This window comes from Clarias gariepinus, chromosome 13 (assembly GCF_024256425.1).
Source record: "Clarias gariepinus isolate MV-2021 ecotype Netherlands chromosome 13, CGAR_prim_01v2, whole genome shotgun sequence".
NCBI lineage: Eukaryota > Metazoa > Chordata > Actinopteri > Siluriformes > Clariidae > Clarias > Clarias gariepinus.
The window spans coordinates 24,382,550-24,406,415 of NC_071112.1; the positions used below are offsets into that span (position 1 = coordinate 24,382,550).

General features: G+C 35.9%; 1 protein-coding gene across 1 annotated transcript; it reads right to left on the bottom strand.

Moving 5' to 3' along the window:
- Positions 1-1,196: 1,196 nt before the first annotated feature.
- acp7 (acid phosphatase 7, tartrate resistant (putative)) lies at positions 1,197-21,357 on the bottom strand. Its single transcript, XM_053509172.1, has 13 exons — positions 21,237-21,357; positions 20,311-20,511; positions 19,737-19,919; positions 17,326-17,351; positions 15,571-15,668; positions 13,250-13,312; positions 9,038-9,152; positions 8,758-8,871; positions 8,305-8,371; positions 7,697-7,764; positions 7,511-7,582; positions 4,862-4,999; positions 1,197-1,766 (listed from the first exon to the last, which is right to left on the bottom strand). Exons 1-13 carry the CDS (start codon positions 21,337-21,339, stop codon positions 1,701-1,703), a joined length of 1,314 nt encoding a protein of 437 aa, XP_053365147.1. The 5' UTR covers positions 21,340-21,357; the 3' UTR covers positions 1,197-1,700.
- Positions 21,358-23,866: the final 2,509 nt, after the last annotated feature.

Genomic DNA, 23,866 nt, shown 5'->3' on the forward strand with positions numbered 1-23,866 from the left:
TAATGGCTACAGTTTCTGTCATTTTGTTATCTTTTAGATGTTACATTTTGTTGATGCATTTTTCCTGGCATCCATTTGCTTATTGTAGGGTTGATTTCTTTACCTTACTATTAGACATATTAGATTGTTTGTTATAGAGGTATGTGACTAACATATTCACATTCAGCGAATGTAGTTCCATCTTCTGGCCATCTATGTCAGCCATCAAGAACGCACTATTTAGGTTCAACCAAATGTAAGTCACAAGGTTACAGGGTTTTATTATAAACAGTTCTCTCAGCACAGTGGTTTAGGGGTAAGCCCTGTCGCCTTGCACCTCCAGGGCCAAGGGTTATTTACATTTACATTTAGGCATTTGGCAGACGCTCTTATCCAGAGCGACTTACATTTTTATCTCATTATACATCTAAGCAAATGAGGGTTAAGGGCCTTGCTCAAGGGCCCAACAGTGGCAACTTGGTGGTTGTGAGGTTTGAACCTGGGATCTTCCGAATCGTAGTCCAATGCCTTAACCACTAAGCTACCCCTGGCCCAGGTTCAGATCCCTCCTCTGTGTGAATTGAGTTTGCATGTTCTCCCCGTGCTTGGTGGGTTTCCTCCAGGTACTCCGGTTTCCTCCCACAGTGCAAATACATGCAGGTTAGGCTCATTGTCCTAAATTGCCCATAGTAGGATAGCACCCTGTCCAGGGTCTACCCTTCCTCGTGGCCTAAGTCTCCTGGGATACGCTCCAGGATTCAGGATTAAACAGTATATATGATGAGTAAGTCAGTGGATTCTCTCTGAAATTATTGGAACAATGTCTTTGTGTAAATGGTAAAATGTTAACTAATTTCATATGGAATTGTATTCTAAGAAGTCTAAAGGTACCTGTACAAGTTTATATAATCTCAGCATACAACTATTATCTTATTACAGGGTAAGTACTGATACCCAAATTTATGTCTGGCATTTCTTTCAGGTTATAGTACTTTCAAGTAAAGTGCAATAGACCATCAGTTTATTCACCAAGTTGGCCCTTCCCACAAATATGCCTGAGTAACCGAAAACATGTATTAAACTGCCTAGCGTTCACAGGCAAAATAATAATTTAAACCAAAAAAAAGAAATTTAACAAAATACTGTATACATGTTGAACATTTGAGGCAATGCGAAATTTTGCTCTAAGGAAGCATGAAAGGGACAATTACTTTCAATGTCTTAAAAATTGTACATTTATTGAGGTCCATTTACAAATCAAAAAAGAACAGTTTTTGTTTTTACAGAGACAAAAAAGTCAAAATTGTACTTAAAAAAGTATTCATTTTGATATTAATAAATGATTATTAAAAGTTGTCAGCAATGTCTTTAGGAGGACATTTTATAAAATCACATTTAACATTGCCAAAATGAGGTAAGAGAGGGATCTCGGGTCGCTGTACATTCAAAGAAAAAATCTGAATCAGGTTTGGTTGCTTGCATAAAAGATTGATGAATTTAATTTAAAACATCATTTCCATGTGGTAGATTTATCTTACATTTTTACACTCACTGTAAAAATGGCAAGATTTCACATGCACACATGCATATCATAATTTTTTATTAAATGTCCATTTGTTTATTTTCCAAAGACAAAACTTAGGATGTACTGTATATTATTAAAGTTTAATTTGCATAGTAAAAGGTTGATTGTGCTCACTTTTTCTGAGTTGATGGAGTCTTCAGAGCCATGCCTCAGGCCCATGAACTTCCTTTATCATTGTGAAACTGTCTATAATTTTTCCAGACTGAAGACAAAATAATGAATTGTCATTAGCTTAACAATTTTCTATATGTTAATACTTAAGAATACAGGATATTTAAAGTAAGAATTAATGACAACAAAATGCTATAATAAATGCTATATAAGGTATAGGTAAAGACTTTTGACTCTGTAATTTTGAACTACAGATGTATTACATTTTTCAAGTCCAGGTACTATAATTTACTATTAGAACAGTGAATGAAAACAACAAGTCTTAAGGCCATACTAGTGCTAAGTTGTCTACATAAACACCAAATAATTGTTTATGGTGTAATCTCTGTCCATATACAATAATCAGCCATAGCTTTATGATTACGGAAACCTGCTGTGAATAACATTGATTATCTTATTACAATGGTAATGTTCCCAGGCTCCCGTCATTAGGACCAAAAGCGCTCCAAGGAAGGAAAATCGGTGAAATGGTGATTAGGTCACGCATGTGGGGAGTGAAGCCTACTGTTGCTCAAATTGCTACAGTATTGCTGCAGTATTGCTAAAAGATGCCAGGACACACAGTGCATCACAATTTCTTGCGTATGGGCTGCATATCCGCAGACCTGTCAGGGTGTCAATGCTGACCCTTGTCCATGTAAGCATCAGAACTGGAGCATAGAGCAATAGAAGAAGACAGCCTGGTCTGATATAAAACACGCTTTCTTTTATATCATGTGGATGGCCAGATGCATGCATGTCACTAACCTGGGGAAGTGATGGCAGGAGCAATGTGATGCTCTGGGCAATGTTTTGCTGAGAAACATTAGATTCTGCCATTCATGTAGATGTTAGTTCGACATAGATCACCTGCCTAAACATTGTTGTGGACCAAGTACAGCCTTTCATGAAAATGGTATTCCCTGATGGCAGTACCCTCTTTCAGCAAGATAATGTGCGCTTCCACAATGCAAAAATAATTCAGGAGTGGTTTGAGAAACCCAACAACAAGTCTGAGGTGTTGACATGGCCTCCAGATGCCAAACCACTCAAGCATCTGTGGGATGTGCTGGAAAAACATATTGAAAAAGTCATATCGATGGAGGCCTAACCTCACAACTAAAAGCTTGCTACTGAATCAGAATCTGCTACTGATGGCTTGGTGCCAGATACCACAGCATACCTCCAGAAGTCTGGTAGAATACATGCCTTGAAGATTTAGGCTGTTTTGGTGGCAAAAAGGGGGACCTACTCAATATTCGGCAGCTGGTCATGATGTTATGGCTATTCAGTGTATATTCACCTTCATAACAATGGTCTGTTATTCTTGTGGTGCTTTTTGAATAAAATTAGCTAAAATTATGCCCTGCTAAAATTGGAAATATTTCTAGACTAGAATAAAAAAAAATCTAATTTTACCTGCCCAATGCACTACTTCATATGAATAAAAACCTTCTAACACTTAACGAGCCTAGGAAAGAAGTTTGGACTGATTGTCACAAACACAACACGGCTTCATTAATCACATTACATAAACCAACTAAATTTGTAGTAGGAAGACTGCCTAAATTCTCATATGCTCTAATCATTTATTTACCTCAACTCTTTACTTGCTGATCACTTTATAGTATATAAAGTATCCTAAAGGATTTAAATGTGAACATTTGCCTAGTTCACAATTAATGAAAACTCAATCAAAAACTCAAATCTAAAATGACTTTCAAGCCTCGTAGTGCTCTGCACATGTAGTATTGGGTTCTCAGGATAAAATTTTTTATATTACAATACTGATGCATATTAAGCAAATACATCAAGATTTTTTGTGGGTTTTAAATAACATCTACTATTTAAAAAAAATAAAATAAAGACAAAGTAGTTCATATTAATGCCACTGAAATAATCTTTTAAATTTCATGGCCAATCACAAGAACCAGTAAATGTTATACAACCTTAATCTACAGTCATGTCAAAAGCTAGTACTCTTTCATTATTTATTTAATGAAAACAAAGCCAAAAGGAACAAAATATGGACAGTTTTAAGGATGGTAAGTTGCAGTTGCCAATTATCAGCCTTTAATTAACTGATCAGCAGGGGTGTAGAACTCTATAAAGGCAGAAGTTTTGGCAGTTTGCTGCTGTGGAGGTGTCTTTTAGGTGTTTGTTAACACAATGCCAAGAGGGAAAGACATAAGCAGTGGTCTTAGAGAAGCAATTGTTGCAATCTGGAAAGGGTTACAAAACTATTTCCAAACAATTTGGAGTTCAGTGTTCTACACTGAGAAAGATTATGCACAAGTACAAAGCATTCAAGATGGTTGCCAATCTTCCCAGAAATCAATGTCCCAGCACATTCATCCCACGATCAGACCATGCTATGATCAGAAAAAAAAATGCAACATTTTGGACCTTACAGGCCTCAGTGAGCATGGTAAATGTTAAAGTCCCTGACTTTACACAATTAGAAGAAGACTAAACAAGTTTGGTTTGTTAGGAAGGCTTGCCAGGAGAATACTCTTTTTCTAAAAAGAACACGAAGGCATGACTAAAATTCGCAAAAATGCATCTGAATGAACCACAAGGTTTCTGGAACAATGTCGTATGGACAGACCAAAGTTGTTCGTCCTTAATGCCCACTACCATGTTTGGCAAGAGACAAACAGCATCTCCTCCTCCACCTACACCTCACACCCACTGCCAAGCACAGCGATAGCGGCATGATAATTTGGGCTTGTTTTAAAGCAACATGGCACCTTGCACTCATTGAGTCAACCATGAACTTATCTGTATACAAGAGTATTTTAGAGTACAATGTAAGCCATCGTGCAATAGTTAAGGCTTGGTCATGCAACAGGACAATGACCTGAAATATCCCATAAATCTACATCAGAATGACTGAAAAATAAAATAATCAATGTATTGGAATGGCCTAGTAGAAGTCCAGATCTCAAACCAATTGAAATGCTTTGGTGGGACCTTAAAAGTGCATGAGCACATTCCCAAAAACCTCAATGAACTAAAGCAGTGTGGTAAAAACAAACAAATAAATAAATAAATACATAAATAAATAAATAAAAATTCACTTATTTTTATGTTAACACAGACCCTGCTAAGTTTAGTACTCTGAATAAAGACTAGGGAGATTTTTACCTGGTCATCAGAGATTTGCTCTAGGTAAAGGTGTGATGAGTTGATTATGTGCATACGTGTGTAGCCATAATCTGTACTTCTGAAGGCACTCCAGTCTCGAGGTTTGGGGATAAACCCATCATGTTTTTCTCGACACCCCTAAGAAAGACAAAACATTGGCCTTACTGTCCTTGGTATTCTCCTTAGATGCCTAGTATTTGACATTCTTTAAATTCTTCGAGATTCATCAACTGAGATATGTTAAACATTTATGACAAATATTTAACTTGTTCAGTATGTAGAGTGCAGGATGTTTAGTCATTCTTTTATAATCATTAGTAATAACATTATTTGTAATGTCTATTAGTCAAGAGAAAATAGAACTATTAAAGCACTACATCCCAGCTAATGCTGAGGTTTGTCCATGGAAGCAGCACCCCTCTCCACTTCACGTGTCAAACAGGTTTGCTCCCTTCTGAGAAACACCTGAGGAGAAACCTGTAAGAGCTCCGTTTATAGGAGACTATTCTAAAATAGATTTTAGGGGCCTTTAAGGAACATTAGTTAAATGTTCACCGGGAGCGAGGGTTGCAAACAACAAATAAGCATAGGATCCTAGGCAAGCAAAGATTTTTAAAGATTGATAAATAATAAGTGTTATTTGTTTGCAGAAATTGTTCTATTTGTCCTTTGTATGTTTAAGGAAAATAAGAGAGAATCTTGGATGTGCAGTGAATGTTCCAATACTGTACATACTGTATCAATCGGTCATAAAAATAAATCCACTGCCAGTTGAGCTGAACAACAATGATCACCAACTATACACCAGTACCTTATGACAGGATCATTGGCACCCAAATCTCACCTATTGGGGACTAAAGGTTAGCCCACCTGTTTCAATGCCACAGAAAAGCTAATGCAGTACAAATCATGTGCATGAAGTTTTATGGTAAACTGATAAGTTTGGATGCTGTCTCCCTCCACTCTCATGAGTTTACTTTGTTGACGCTCAAGTGGCTGGCCAGGAGACCCTTATGTCTCTAATTCTTTTTAGTTCCCCAGAAATATATATTTTTTCTAAATTCATAATACTGAACTCATATTACCTGAAAGGAAAAAAAGTATATTTCAATATTTAGAATGTTGAAAATTAAACTCAGGACTTAAGGATGGACTGCAACCTCCAGCTCTCAACTTCGCAATTGTTTTGCATCTGGTTTGCTTACCATGCTGCTATCTTTATGTTTATCCTGTTAAGAGCTTGTTTTATGGTTTAAACAAGCATTCAGTTGTTTGTATATGGATTATTTCCTGTGTCTGCTTAGTTTATTTTTTAGTAATGTTAAATAAAAACAAACTTCATCAGTCCTCTTTAGTCTATGATGGTCAGGTTTTAATTTTTTTTTTAGGTTAAAAATAATTGCCTTATTTTTTTGCATGGTTAGGAAAATTCAGGCTATAAATAATGAGTCAGGGAAATTCAGGGAAAACATTTGTGGGGGAAAAAAAAGCCTGGAACTAATCAAAACTGATCTAGTCATAATTATTTTAATCCTGGCCAATCACAACACACCTTTGAGTTGAAATATTTTATTAGTGCCTGTCCAAAAGTTGCCTTAACTACAGTGTTTGCCTGAGCCAATTTGTTTCTGTGCAATTAATATTTCTTAAATTTTCCCTGGCTCCTAATACAATTTGAATTTTTTGCCTTCATTTTTTTTCATCATAAGAAAACCTTATATTTCAACTTGTACCCCTCATGTACATTGTGTTTCATAAATAACGATATAATAAATATGTTCCAATATTACATGAAAATAAAATCACTTAGTTCACTAGCTGCAAAAATCAACCTATCGAAGCCGATATCTTCAAGGACTCAAACATCAACATAACACAGCTGACAATCACAGCAAGCTCTAATTTTCATCATGTTCAAATCCAAGTAGAGAAAAGGTCAATCTCATTGTTTGTTATTGTGTAGAGGTAAATTATTAAGTCAGCCATGAACCTGGCATAATGCTAGTTATATATTTAACTGGCATTCTATAAACTCTGGATATCAGGGGAAGTGTGTACCTTTGGTTACTTCAGTACAGTACATGCGCGCACACACATACGCACACGCATTTCAACAAAATTCTCCAGTAATGTATGAAGTATAATTTTTATTAATTTCACTGTCCAAGACGATCATTCGCCAGGACCTTTCAATTAACAGAAAGAAGTAATCACCCATAGAAAACACTGGCAAAAAACCCCAGAAATTACTTGAATAATAGGATGTGTCAGGTGTTATTTCATAAGCTGCCAAAACCCATATTATGAAACAAATTTTAAGTAATTATTTTGATAATTATAATGCTGACTAGTCATGCAAAACCTTGTAAAACACTCAGCTTTGGAGAATTACCTGTGTGGTCAATTTCTTGAGTCACGGAGCAAAAAGTATGGTTCATCAAATGATTATTTTGTTAGATTGTAATAATTACTACACAGTTGCCATAAGAATGTGATGATATTTATACAACTTTATTTATTATTGGCTTTATTGGATTAGTTTGAACAATTTCAGAGAAGGTAGTCCACCCTAGAGATGTGACACACAAATATTTTCCCAGAAGCAGTATTTGTGCTTGCTTTTTTTGTTAAACTGAAAAACATACTTACAGCTGAGCCAGTAATGATATGAACAGGTGCTTTGGGATTTACATATGGTGCATCAACACTCCCATTATACACCTGTAACAAATCAACAATGAACTATATAATAATAATAATAATAATACATGGTTTTATTTCATTTCTAAAATTGTGTGCAAAAACAATCAATTTAGACATTTGTTTATACTGTACCTTGTAATTATACACAGGCCATAATCTCTCATAGGTATGTTCATGTGCCCAAAGCTCCAGATCCACTCCTGCACCACCCAAAAAAAAGAGTGTTACTACATCATTGCCAAATTATCCACAAATTTAATTTAACAGTGTGACAAACTGAATCCCCTTAGTATTTAAAAAATGTACTACAAAGTTTTTACAAGTTTACCATATCCTTTATTAACAGATTCATCTTCTTCAAGATGGTTATGATGAAAGTTGAGAAAAATTTCCATTTGGCAAGAAAGACATGCTTTCAAGGGTAAATAAACTCTTAGATGAAATCCAGAAAACTTCACTGAAACCAAAACTCAGCCACTGCTTACTGTGGCCAATCCGAAGGGGATGATTTGGTAATACTCTATGTTCTATGGGTTTAAGTATAACATTTCATTTAAATGAACAGAGCTTTAGAAGGGACATCCAATCTTATTTTATGCACACTGAAATGTCTTAATCTAGCAACCCAGACAAAATTATTCTTTGCTTATTTAAGTTTGCCACCCAGTGACTTGGGGTTTCACAGTGTTTTATAAGATGTCTTGCTATGACAAACAATATCTGGAGACACTGAGGTATACCGTGCTGATAGAACAAGTCCTCCAGGCCTGGGGCATGCGGCATTGTGTCACTGCGCCCATGGCGTACCTGAAAAAAGAAAAATTGAAGGGAGGCAGATATTCATACCTTATATAACATTATGCCAAAACCATGTTGCATCATTTATATTGAAATTCCTGCTAATGTAAGAGTAAAGATATCAATGGCTTTGTCAATTTGGCAGCGTCCCAATGTTTCATCAGTAAAGTAAGTACACAGTGAAATATGAAATACTTCATGACTTTGTGGATGCTACCCACACCTGTATGACTGGGATAAAGTGCATGGAATAAGCCTGATACTCTTCCATCATACTTAGAAAAGATCTAATCTCATATATGCCAAAAAGCAATATGTGTAAGTTTCTGATTAAACCAAGTATCTCAATGGTAAATTGATGAATCTCAACATTCATTTAGCTCCAAGATCCATACATAGCTTTCAAACTTGGTGCAGTCATCTTTATCATCATTGGAGCAGTACATGGGTCTGTGTGCCATGGTGATTATCCAGGGTCTTGCAGCCCTGTTCTCTGGTTTGTTTGCTTCCTAGTCAAAGGAGAGGAAATGTAACAATCTCAATTTAATAGATATAAAATTAAATGAAAAAAATATTAGTGCAGCCTTAGTTACTTGGGTTAGTCTGAAAAATTCCAATGAGGAAACTGACTTAATTAATAATTTTTAAATAATTTATTAAGTTAAGAAGAAATACCTCCAGGTCTTTCTGTAACCATTTGTACTGTCTAAAGAGAAGATCTAGACCATATTCAATGTAGAAGTAGACTTCAGTGGAGAAAGAGATGATATGTGCTGACCCAATGTTCCAGCTGTATGCATAGATAGACAAAAAAGATTTGACTTGTTTCAAAACACAGAAGCAAGCATAAATTCCTTTATACAAGGGATGTACATACAAAAAAAATGTACATAGAAAAGCTGGAAATGTCTGTGCTTGTGTAATTAAAGTTAAACTTCAGGCATAAACAAAACTATGAAGGGTGTAATGTAATGTAAAAGTCACGGTTTGGTACATGGCTTGATTTTAAAGTAACTGTTTAATGCATTTTTGAAGAAATATGATTTTTTTAAATATTATTATTATTATGAAATTATCTCTTAAACTTAAATTTAGTTGTTCACTCATGATTTATTATGAATTTAATATATAAATAGAAACTAGCAAACATTAGCTACTTGGCCACAACTTGCTCAGCACAAAAGGAATTCACATTTATCAATAGATAAAGAAATGAGTGAAGTCAGAACTTTCAGCTTTCTCCAACATACTCACCCTTAATGCCAAGAAAACCAAAGAGCTCATTGTGGATTTCAAGAAATCAAAAATTACAGAAACTCCCTCATCTACATCAATGGAACAAAAGTGGAATGTGTCCCATTCCATTCAACGTGCACCATTGAGAGCATCATGACTAACTCCTTCTGGTGAAATCCGCCCAGTACCTTACTGGCACCCAACTACCAGCTATCGAACACCTTCACCACAGCAGATGACTTCACAAAGTACACAGCATCATCACAGACTTCACTCACCCAAATCACACTTTTTGACATCCTTCCATCCAGGAGAAGGTACGAGAACATTATATATATATATATATAGTTATATAGTTATATAGTTAAATTTATATATACACACACACACGAGTATATCCTGCCAATTGTTATGGACATTACCTGCTACAGTATGTTTTTGCTTATATTCTCCTTTAAAACATTGTAGCTATTACCTAGTTACTGTATATACCCACTGCATAGACAACTTTTGCACTTTTCATTTGCACAATGCCTATATTGCACTGATGTACTGTATATACACTATACATATATTTTCACTTCTGGTAGACGCTAAAATGCACTTTATTGCTGAGTACCTGTACTATGTAATAAAAACTAAAATGTACCTACCTACCTACTTACCTACTGTAACAGGTTTGGTGCATGGGTGGCACTACAGACACGGACACGAGACGAGGTCTTACAAAAAAGTGACATTTTATTTAGAAAAGGAAAAGGGGAAAGAGTTTAAGGAGGGCATCCAAGCATAAGCCTTGTGGGCAGACTGGCGGAGTGGGCCCTAGTGGGCAGCGGCTTCTGCATGCTCCCTTGAACAGCTGTCCTCTTCGCTGACTTGCCAACCCGCACCGCCCAGCATTGCTTGGGTGTGACTGCAGACTGAGAAGAATGACCTCCTGAACCCTGAGCTACATCCCCGGCTTAGTTTTATAGCACAGGGTAAAGCCCAAGATCCATTAACAATGATTTTTTTCCCCAGGCGTGCCTGTTTCCCGTGGCCTCACCCCTTCGCACACATGCAGAAGAGGAGGCAGTCTACTTAGTGAGCATACTGTACGGAGTAAGAAGCGACAAAAGAGCATGCGCTGTGACACTACCTAAAGCCATTTTCTCACACACACACACACAATTTTGGGGGGCTTAAAAATAATGGAAAAAACTACTTTAACCTGGTTCAATTTAGAAAATATAAAAGTAATTTAATAATCCATGTTTTACTATACACAAGAGGGATTCATGTCAAACTGGGATTTGTGATGAACTTTCTTGGGAATTAAGGACTAAATTGGTTGATGTTAACAGAAGTTTTCAAGCATAGCACAGTGATGAGACTCTTAGCCGCAGTAAAATATTTGAATGGTGCAATTATCTTATACATCCCAGCAGAGGTGGCTCAAAGCGCACTGCAGTCATTTCTGTGAACATTTAGAGAGTAGAATGTCTGATCCATAAAACCTGATAAATAACTTTAACAACGTGCAGAAGAGGCACATCTGTTTGTTGGAACTGTACTCACAATCATTTACCAACACCTTACAGGAACTTTGCTGGGAGTTATTGCCCCATCCGCTGTACAGTCCTGACCTCGCTCTAAGCAATTTTTACATGTTTGGGCCATTAAAGGAGTTCCTGGGAGGCCAGTGTTTCAAAGTCTTATTATGGCTCTTCTAAGAAGAATTTCCACCTTGATGGTATCTAAGCACTAGTGAAACGTTGGGATAAGTGTGTTAGTGTAGCAGGGGATTATTTAGAAAAATTTAAATAATTTTTGCTCTCATAACTGTTCTGTTATTCCATACAAACAAAAGTCCCAGAACCAGACAAAATTCGTATTGGAACATCAGGCTTTGGAAAAATCTGAAATCAGTATTGGCCAAGAAAACTAAAAAATTAAAACATCTTTGCTTTCACTCATGCAACATATTTAGCTTTTCCACAATTCCAAAGATTTAGACACCAAAATAAAAGTCCCACAGATTACAAGTTTAATTCATTTTGACATCTGGGGTGAACATTAACTTAAGCTAATAACCTGTTTCCTCCTGAATTATTATACTTTACTGCTGTGACTGACTGGCTGATTAGTTAACTGCATCAATGTGCAGGTGGTCCTACTAAAGTGGATGGTTTATAATAAGCCTAACATTTGGATACTTGCATTACACACAAAAAACGCTTCAGAAGGGTCAACTTTTCATCTTAGTGGCCTACAGTAGGCAAGTTCTGTCCTAGAGAGCCACAATCCTGCAGAGTTCAGCTCCAACCCTAATCAAACCTGAACAAGCTAATCAAGGTCTTCAGGATTACTAAGTCTACAGGTAAGTGAGTTTTTTTTTCAGGGTTGGAGCTGAAATCTGCAGAATTGTAGCTCTCTAGGACTGAACCTGCCTACCCCTGGCCTACATCAAGCAAAGAATTCATCCAAGGAGATCTAAAATGACTGGAATTGGTCCAGTAGTAAAAAGAAATCATGAAGAGAAACCACCTGAACACTTTGTAAAGTTGAAAAATCAACTTGGAGCTGCCTTCTGCTTAACAGCCCACTGTCCACACTTCCCACATATTTCACTAAGATCTTGTTGTTAAAAATCCTACTAGACTGATTTATTTAGAGCAAAAAGCATCTCTAGCATAATCCAGATATTCTTTTGTCACTAAAATATAAATCACAAACAACTGCTGCTGTTGGCAAATCAAGTCCCCCAAGTTAATGCATTTGAAACGTGCATGTCATGACAGTGCACATAAAAATTGTGTTGCAATAACGGCAGAGATTACTTAACTGTTAAGAAAAGTAATGCAATATCATTGGAGATCCTGGTAAACTCTGTGCTCTTTGGCCACAGGAAAAGTGGTTATGATGTAGTGCAAATAAAATGTGTAAAATGGTAATGTTAAAATCAGTGGTTCTCAACTCCTGCCCTGCACTTTTTAGTGTTTTCTCAGCTCCCAGTACATTTTATTTATCTAATTAGCTATTTAGCAGTCTTTTCTGAACTAAAGTAGATGTGATAAAAACACTTAAATACGCCAGGCAGGTGGTCTTCCAGGACCAGGGCTGAGGACCACTGTTCTGGACGTTCATCATATATTAGAGTTATGATCAGATGTTACATTCTTAACACACTTTTTTTGGCAAAAAGTACACACTTAGTATTTTTCACTTACACACTCAATGACAATATAATTAATTTTTTTTTATACTGCTCTGGCAATATTATGGCAATTGGTATTTTATTTTATCTTTTTACATCATATCAGCCAATTCAAAATGATTCCCGAACCATATGAAAAATATAAATTGAATAATTATTACTCATGAGAAATGTCAACTCAAACCGCTTAGCAATTTAATTCATGGATTAGGGTTTATGAAAAAACTCAAACCTTTAGGTGAACAGAGGGAGAACATCTAATGGAAAGATAAGATTTTAGATTATATGAGCCAAATGCTTAAGTCAGACCTTAAATGCTTGGTTTCTCAGCTCCTTGGTATTTGGTTAGAACACAACATTCTTATGCAAGTCACGAAGGAGAACATCTGCTCTGGTCATAAACAGGTACCTGATTACTGAAGAGGAAAAGATGATGATTGAAACTTATACAGTACCTGTACCACAGACTCTCGGTTTCCCCTGGCATACTGAAACGGCTCTTGTAGTGTGAAAAATTGCTGGAGAAAAAAAATTATAAATAAATTACTAACATAGACAGTAACTGTTTTTAACCAGTAATTATTATCAGTGTTGCGTTACTCATTTTAGGAGATATGTCTGAGACAAACCAACTCTCCACTAGTACTGCAATGAAATAAACTTAGAAAAGCTGAAGGAACTTAGAAAGCACAAAACAGTGGAGCCTCAAACTGAATTCAGGCATCTAGGGTAAAAGGTGACAAGTCCAGGTTTGTTGAGAAAAGGCCATAGTTCAAAGGTAGCTGGCTGAAACAATACCATTGTCTTGAATTTTGTGCATATGTTCTCAAAGCTTATAGAGTTTTAGCCAAGAGTTTAGAATTAAATTAACATTATGGTCATGTGGTGCAGAAAAAAACCCTGCATAAAGGTCTGCTTTGTCAAAAAATATTGACGCAATTAGGCTTTTACACTTCTACGTACTTCTATCAAATAACACAGAAGATTTAAGCAGTAAAAAAGAATAGTGGGTAAACATGTACAGAACTAAAAGTACAGACACCAGACAACTTTATAGCCCCCTCTTGTGGCATCTTGTGGCAGGGTAGTTACTAACATCAGAAGTGTTTAGAGGAGCCTGACTGTACTTATGCAGGTTTTGATACTAATACTAAAGCCAGATCATATTGTTTCTCATTATTAAAAATTAATGAACAATCTAAAATTAGGCACATGTTTCATCTTTCTGTTATGACTATTTAAAAAAAAAGATAATTAAATAATTAATGTTTTATGAAGGCAGCAGCATGATAACACGAGATCTGTGTGTCCAGTGTGCATGTTGGATGGCAGGTTATAATTAAGCATTAATCATATAAAATTAGAGGCATCCCATGAGTTCTAATGTAAAGTATAACACCACTGGAATGTATGTATGCATCACTCTGCTTCACATGTGTTCTAATAATCGGTAATTACACTGACTGTCAGTCACCAGCTTAACGCGTCATTGTAACGCTCTCCAACGGAATTATGTTTTGGTTTTTTTTAAGGAGAATTTAAGCAAAAATATGATAATTAAAAAAGGCCAACGAAAAGAGCCGGGATACTTCCATAAAAACCTCTTGGTGTGTTTATATGTCGTGAAAATATTTGTGTTGGTGGAGCCAAATAACTGATTAAATAAACAAACAGATCATTATCTGTTGATAACAATTTTTGTTACAGTTTGTAGAACCCTTCCAAAAAATCAATATAACAAGAGGTTCTGCTGTTGTTTTGAATAACAGCTGATATCTTCTGCACTCTGACCAGATCACAGCAGTGCTGATATTCAGTACAACAGCGGTACCTCAAGTGTGATATTGCTTATATAGAACAGTTCTACAAACTGTTCTGAAAATTATTATAAACAGATAATGATCTGATTATGTACTGCTGATATTCAGTACAACAGTGTGACCTTAAATGTGGTGTTGCTTAACATCTAAACTTTCCATTTGCTCACTCATAAAAATATCAGACCGCTGAATTATGACCAAATACAAGTTTAATGTGTTTGCCTGATACTGTTTATCAGCTTTTTTCAGTCAATTATTCTACAAGCAATCTTAAAGCGCTATCCCAGTTGTCCTGCGCTGGCAAAGTAAGCAGAAAACAACTATGGTATGGACAACTACTGCTATTAAACCTAAACAAAAATTTCCTTTTTTGGTAATCAGGCAGGAAATACTGTGTATTTAATATAAATATAATATGAGTGTTTAATATATAATGAGTGCCTCATTGATTAAGTCAAAATGAAAAAGTTTGAACTCAAAAGCAAATACATCACAAAATGTTCCGGTCCTGAACAGCATGCCTTCATCACCACAATGCTTCACTTCCCAGACAGTAGCATTGGTCCATGAGAAGGTTGTTTGTTTAATGCTTAAACTATTCATAAGTTTATGGGAATATGCATTTAATCTCTGCCAAAAACCCTTTTTTGCGATCAGCATGTTTAGGATTTTAAGGGTCAGGAATGTGGAACAGCGAGTACAGAGCAGAACTGAAATAGATATTGTCTAGACTCCAGACCTGCTGTTCATCCAAAAATGAGCGCTTTAGCAGTCATATCATCACAACCACACAAAGTCACCAGAAAAAAACATAGATGACGACATTAAACCGTACACTTTAAATATTATTGAGCAATATAATATACATGTATATCAAAAGGTTTTAACGAAATGTTTTCAAGGTCAAAAATAACATTACCTAAATCTATAATCAAGACATGATTAATTATACTTACTAGGCCCATTCATGGTTACCAGGACAGGTCATATACGGCACATAGGCTGCAATGGACTCAATCTGCCTCATAAACTCGTCCCCAATTCTCCCATTGTCCTAAAACACAAAGCCACAATCAAACACATGCAGTGAAATCAACATGGCAGCATCGGTATTGATTTGACGTTAGGAAAATTGTAAATTATGTGTTGAGAGATATCATACAGTACAAGTCATATATTTGGTTAGTGTTCTGTTTTTACTAGGGGAATATAAAGGCCAAGCTGATGACAAGCTTAGCTGAACCCTAAGTAATGACAGAAATTAAGTTTTGCTGAGAGAGAAGGCTATAAAAATAAGAACTACCATTAGACTAAATTAATTTTCCAGGCTACCCACGCATATCCCGATCATTACATCAAAAGGAAAGCACAAAAAACCTTCGTAAAATCTGAAGCAGCTGTTTTGACAAATATTGTAATGAGGGTAATAATGGTACAAAATGGTACAATTTGTAATAGACTGCTAAATATTCAACCATATGTCTGCGCCTGTTCTGTTTTTTTAGGATGCTAAAAATAGTGGAATGTATTTCTTTAAAGGACTGGGTGTACTAGGATGTTCAAATATCCCAATAATCTTACCCAATATTAATCCCTGTGAGAAAAATAGAGACATCATTGCACAGTCAGGGAACACCTACTGTTAATTTGGAAATACCAGTCAGCAGGCGCCACATAACTTTGGACTGTGGGAGATAACCAGAGTCTCCGGAAGAAACCCAGAAAGCAAGGGGAGGACACACAGAAACACACCACACACACACACACACACACACACACACATACACATATACACATATACACATATACACACACACACACACACACACACACACACACACACAGACACACACACACACAGACACACACACAGACACACACACAGACACACACACAGACACACACACACACAGACACACACACAGACACACACACAGACACAGACACACAGACACAGACACACAGACACAGACACACAGACACAGACACACAGACACAGACACACACACACAGACACACACACACAGACACACACACACAGACACACACACACAGACACACACACACAGACACAGACACACACACAGACACAGACACAGACACAGACACACACACAGACACACACACACACACACACACACACACACACACACACACACACACACAGACACACACACAGACTGGAGGCACGATTCAAGCCCACAGTCCTGGAGGTGCCAGGAGACAATGCTAACCACTAAATGCCTCCAGAAGCATGTTATTGTAAAAAATTCAGACATGAGTACTCTTATAAAAATAGGGCCTGAAAGACTATCTAACCATATAGATTTAATGGTAGACTACTGCCAATTTGCAGCCAATCTAAATAACACATCATAAGGTTAAATGCAACAGACATTAAAAAATGTTACACTTAAAAGTGGTACAGAAAACAGGATACAGACTCAGTAAATTCCACAGTGTGATTTCTTACACCAGTAGCAGTGGTGCTTAATGTTCAGCAATAAGCAATAATGCATATTTCTCATAGTTTGTCAATGATTTTTTCAATGTACAGTATGTTTGTTTTACAGGTAGTGTAGTGAAAGACTATTAAATCTGTTACTGTAAACTGTTAGCTAAACAAAGTAAAAGAGAATTACATACTCTAAGCAGTTTATTTTTCAGTTTATTATTTAAATCATTAAAGCAAGTACTTAGTGTGACTTTACCTTATGCATATCATAAGCAAAGTCTCCTGCAAATCAAGCAGACAGAATAAAAATTCAGAATTACAATTAAATAGATCAGGTTGATAAAGTTTCATAAATATTAAATATGTATCCATATTGGAGAGAAATTACTGCCGCAATTAATATTTGTAGAATTTTATATTAATATCTTATGTACAGTAAGAACTTTTGTCTGACTGTCTGACAACTTATATACCAGCAGATGGCACTAATGAGCATTGGTAAACCGCGCATACACCCATACTGTACACACACTGTGAGATACCTGAAGTGCAACTTAAACTTAAAACTAAAGTAGCAAGTACAGCATTATCAATTAATAAAGAAAATAATAAATTGTAGTTGTTTAATTTGTTCAAGTATATTGATTTTAACAGAACTAAGAATTTATAGTACCAACTAAAAATATATAATTAAAAGGGGTCAACAATTACACTCAGCACTGCATGTTTTTTTAAGGCTTTTCATCTAACCCTGACACCTGAAGGAAGTTACCAATTTAAATGGTGAAGTCCATTAGTTTATTACTAAATTAGTCTTAAAACGTCTACTTTTTAAAGGTCATACAGTCAATAGTTCCAAAATGAAAATTAAACAGACCTCTTTTACGTTATCGATTTCACAATCAACGGTCATCAAACGTCCAAATGTTTGCTGGGAGGGTATATAGTGAACTACACTTAGCTGAAAGTCAAAGTAACAGCTGTAGACATGTACTGCGTCACATGTTCTCTGTCACATATTTTTACCAATTTATGCCATCCTACCACGACTGTTTTGCAGGGACACAATGTCGCCATTGGACCAATGTTTAGTCACCACTTTGTTTACTTATGCAGGTTTGCTAGGTTTAATATCAATACACAAGCTGGCTTAGACATCAAACTTAGCAGCATACCAAAACAATTGTGAAGAGCTCCCTGGTAATGGTCTTTTTCAACACTTTACAGCAAAACAAGGCCCATTATAAGCAATTTGGAAACACCGATTAGCCTAACCTGCATGTCTTTGAACTGTGGGAGGAAATCCACACACACACATATATACACACACGCACAGATAATACTTTTTCTGAGGAAAAAAAAGTAAAGACTAGCTTAAAATGTGAGTTTGGGTCCTTACTACTATCCACTACAGTTCCTCAGAGATTGTTTGCCTGTACCTTGTTTTTGGACAGGGACGCTCAGATTCACCTGTAAACCAATTCATTTATTCAATTATCTACTTAGCCACTCAGGTGACAGCTGTGCAATGCATTAAATCATGCAGCTACAGACGACCAGATGTTTTGGGTAATATTTACATCAACCAATAAACTGGAAAGAAAAAAGTGATCTTAATGACTTTCACCACGGTATGTTTGTTGGTACCAGATGTGCGGGTTTAAGTATTTCTATAACTGCTGATGTCCTGTGACTTTTGTACAATGTTTGAAGACTAGAATAGTGCAGTAAAGAAAACATCCAGAGAGTGACAGTTTTTTTAGACAGAAACACCTTGAGTGAGACTGGATAGAGCTGGAATTCAGATCCACTCTGTACAAGCGCGGTGAGCAAAAAAGCATCACGAAGAATGCATTAACACTCAAGCTTGGAGCAGACAGGCCGACAAACAACGCTGAGACCGCAGGCTCACAAAGACTAAAAAAAATAATAATATTGATTTCTTCTGAATTCAGATGAATTTGGTACCAACAGCAAGAAGGGGTGGTGTAATGGTGTGGGAGAGTGTTTCACTGGTACACACTTTGTGTCTTTTAATACCATACAATCATCATTTGAACGCCACCTTATATTTGAGGATTGTTGCTGATCATGTGCCACAGTTTATGAGGCTTTCAGAACGGAAAGTTACCATGGCAAAAGCAAAAGTTGTTGCAAACTTGTTTGTTGGACATCACAATAAGTTTAACAATCTTTAGTGGCCTTCCCAGGAATCTAATAGAACAGCTGACTTGCATCATGTGTGCACCTGGAACAAACTGCATGTTGCAATCATGTCAATAATAGACCAACGATATGGACCAGAATCTTAAAGGAATGTTTCCAACATCTTGTAAAATCCATACCACAAAGAACTGAGGCTGCTTCGAGGAAAGGAAGGCCTAAGAGGCAGTTATTGTAAACATATTCTACAAAGATTTGGGTTTCCTTATTTAATTCTGCTATTCTGAATCGTTTCGTTTTTGGCAATAACAGTGATTCAACTAATAAAACATGAGAAACATTTGTAATTAAAAAATGTTAATATATAAAAAAAAAAAGTTATACTGTATTTTGTAATAAAAAATAAGACAATTCAGGGATAAAAAAAACCTACCAAAAACTTTAAAAGAATCTTCTGATATTCTTTTTTATATCCTTTTTTTATTTAATATCTGTAAATCTTACCAATGTGCAGAATGACATCATACATCTCAGCCTGTGTCTCCTTCTGAAGTCTGGCCAGAGATTGAGGGTTTTCATTGCCCATGTCACCAAACAGAGCAAATCTAGGGCTGAAACTTATGCTCTCATTCAGTGCGGTAAAGAAGAGAATATCACTCCAGCCCTCTTCACTACCACAGTGGTAAACTGTAAAATACACACACACATGCATTTACATTTAGTAAATGTACCATAATTATAACCAGCAGAACTAAAACTCTTTAAATAATACTTTCTTACACTTGCCACTATTTTTAAGCTTTATATTTTTTTGGATCACTGTCCTGATACTCGTACTGATATTTGAGAAATTGCCAGTGTGGAAATTATAGTATATGTTTAAAGGTCTGGTTTAGACAATATGGCATATATTTTTCTGGACCAGTTTGGCATCAACAGTGCAGACCCAATTATTTTAGATTTTATCAGCATATTATATTTAATGCTTTTGTAACCCCACACCATAACTTGAGCAGACAGTTGTTTAAAACACCAGTTCCACACCACATCACTCCATTGCAGTGCTTATTATGCTTACCATATTTAGCACCAGGTCTTAGACCTGGCAAGGTGACTCTGTGAACGTACATTTTACGCCTCTCTGAACCTCCATCAATAAATAAAGTGGAGTTTCCCTTCGCAGTAAGACTGAAGAGCTTCCCACCCCACAGTCCATATTCCACCATGCTCTCTGTGTAGTCAAGGGTTGTCCAGGTGATCAGCATTGACCCCTTTACACCTGTGGAAAGGTGGAAGCATTATTCACAATTCAATGACTGCTCTACAAGCCATCATTAAAGACTAATAGTCTAAAATAGTTTTTTCAGCCTTGCAACTAATACAGCTGAAGGATGTTTTTCTTCTTGACAACTTCCCTGTTCAAATTTTGTGACATGATAAATATTTTGAAAGTACCACCTCATTAGTCACCATGCAGTCACAAGATGCTTACCCTTGCAAAAAGCTATATTTATGATTGACTGTCAGTCGAAATTGTCAAAATGCACATGGATTTGGTCCTCAAATTAAGCAGTTTACTTTGTTTGCAGAACGTGACTGATGAAGCAAACAACATTTACTATAACAAAGGTCCTTTCAGAACTTTTTATCTCCTTTTGAAATATTTTATAAAATTTATTTTTATAATTTGGTAAAATCATATTTACCAGCACTGAGAATTGTTTTAAGGGCAAGAAGCAGTGACAGCCATGACAAAGAGGTGCTTAAAATGAATTGCTAAACTGTTTTAAAACCATGGTAAACATTTTTGTACGAGTGATACACTCTAATGTTCATAGTTAATCAGTGCAGTATTAATTATCTTCTCTAGGTTACAAAACTATTTTTTTTATATCTCCAGGATCATTGCTTAAATAAGATATAAAAATAATATATCAATCACTGTTGTAAGTAAATGAAACATTACTAAGTACCAGAAGTACAATAAAGTACTACAATTCTTACCTGGATAGGAAATGTGCACCTGCTCAGGCTGTAACCAGACAGGAGGCACACACGAGCCCAAAGACAGCAGACCACAGAAAACAAACAGATGCTGGACAGCCATCTTTCTTAGTTTATTCCACTAAATCCTGAGAATACGGAGATGACTACTTCAATTTGGACCTGTTACATAGTGACCACACCAGAATCACATGACCGTCAGCTCAGCCGAATGTCACAAGATCATAATCCCTTCTAACATATAACTGTGTATGAACTCTGCCCTGTCAGTTATCCATGTAAACTGAATAAATCTAGGAGTTGTAGCACTTTGGTTATAACGCACCAACTTTTATTTTTCTTTCTAAAAAAAATTCAAAAAAACTATAGATAATTTCATTTTAAATAAAATCCCTTTTAGATATGATGCATTTAAAGGTAAGACATGCCTTTTAGTACTTTTTTGTATAATAAACATAGTCAGTTCAGTTCAGTCAGCTTCTTTAATAAACAGTCAAGTCAGCTACAGAAGGAACAACATAAATACAATGCAGTTACATGACTTAGGAATAAAGGAAGAATGGTAGATAGTCAGATGTTTTTTCAAGAAGTGAGCTATAATTTTTCTTTACAGTTTATCTCATGAAGCAAAAATGTGAACAGAATGTAAACTAAATTGCATGAAATCAGCAGAAAACTAGACCTCTTCCTGCTTCTCCTGGGTGCACAGACATTTTATGCAAACAGAATAAATATGCACATCTCTGCCAAATTACCTTGCCATTATTGAAGAGTGTGGTTAATATTCCTGCATCACAAGTTGCATCCTGATAAAGAAGCAGCACATAGCAACATAAGTTATTTAGGTGAGCTCTTTTTTTGTCCATTCATGTAAAATGTACAAACAGAACACTTCCTTACTACTGACCTAACCTGGTGTTCCAACCTGGTGTATATAATTTTATGTATATAAACTTTAAAAGGTTATACATTTTTCTATAACCTTATTGTATAGCTCTTATAGTCTGCACTTTAGGAAACACTGCCTTTGAGTACTAAAAAATCCCTTCTCCTTTGGTACTAAATTTTGATACCTAAGGAGTAACTTTTATTAGCGTCAGTGACCCAATAGACAGGCAGCATGCTTTTTACACTGCCCAGGGAATCACACCATGTTGTAAAACTGCTTTGAGTATAAAAAAAAAAATGCAAAAGTTTTGAGGCAAAAATCTACAGACTTCTAGAATCACGTTTATCAGGTTTAAGACATGAAGGTCAGCTGGTGTGGAATAGTTTTTCCAACAACAGTGCATTTGCAAAACCCATTAAGCACCATGATGAAACTGGCTCTCCCAGGAAAGCAAGAAGTTCCTTTGCAAATGCACTGGTAAATAAATCAAAAAAAATTTCCAAACTGCATATAAATTTTAAAAAATATATTTTGGAGTAAGTGTGGCAATACGTGGATTGGCATACAAAAAAATCACGAAACATAACTCAATAGGGTTTTCCACATCTCTCGTCTCGACCAGTGAAATAAACTTGTAACCCGAAGTCTCAAAAAGTGATTTTTTTTTTATCTTGTGTGCTGCCTTGTTCATACAAGTTATCAACTTCTGCAAACATATTATCTTGTTTGAACAAACTATTCATCTGCATAAGTTTAAAGCTGGATTATTTGCATTTAGATTAATACTTTGATAATTTCCAAGGTACAGTACAGTGCCATGAAAAAGTACCCCCCCCCCTTTTTTTGACATACATGTCACAAATGATTGACATCATTAAACTAATTTCGATATTACACAAAGATATCCCGAGTAAATACAAAAAAAGCTGATTTTATATGATTTTATTTATTAAGGGAAAAAAGCTGTGCAAACCCACCTGGCCCTTGTGTGAAAAAGTAATTGCCCCCTAAACCTAAATCAGGTTGTACCACACTTGGTGGCAACAACTGCAGTCAAGTCAAGTCTTTTATATTTGCTGTGGAGGAATTCTGGTCCAGTCTTTTTTGCAGAATTGTTTTAATTCAGCCAATAAATAAATAAATAAATCAGGAAATACTCTTTTACAGCACGGTATATCTGGTACATAATGCTCTTTGTTGATTTATTTAAGAAGTCAATTTACTTTCTGGTTAAAAGGTGAGTTGTACATGCACAAGATAATAACTTGTTATAACTCTATAAAAACTTTTAACTTTAACAAGATATAACAGATAAACATTCAGATAGATAGACAGCCAGACAGATAGATAGATCGATAGAGAGAGAAATTATGTGTTACGATATTCGACATACATTTCAAAATGATGCCATTACAGCTATGTTTCATAGAGATTTGGTTTATTTATTGTAATCATTTGTTTATTATCACACTTACCCCGGATCTGTTTCCTGTTCTCTAGCATGCTAGTCGGCTTTGCTAAACTACACCAAAAGTAATGCTAGTCAGCAAACTATTAAAGATATATATACTACACCTTCACAAACGCTCTTCAATTTCTAAATATAAAACAATTTCTGGTAACTAGCGAGCAGCTAGTCAGTTACTAACTCCAATAACTAAATAAAAGAGGTTCGCCTCTTGTAGACTGCCTAATTACACACAGGCTCTATGGCTAGCAAGCGTTTCTTATGATGAAAATA

Bases quoted from the DNA above. Each gene is read 5' to 3' on its own strand.
- acp7 (XM_053509172.1), bottom strand. From the start codon at position 21,339: ATGGCTGTCCAGCATCTGTTTGTTTTCTGTGGTCTGCTGTCTTTGGGC. The intron at 19,920-20,310 runs GTAAGCATAATA...TGTATTTTACAG, and splicing joins AAGACCTGGTGCTAAATATG to TTTACCACTGTGGTAGTGAA. The intron at 15,669-17,325 runs GTAAAGTCACAC...TTTGTGTTTTAG, and splicing joins TTGCTTATGATATGCATAAG to GACAATGGGAGAATTGGGGA.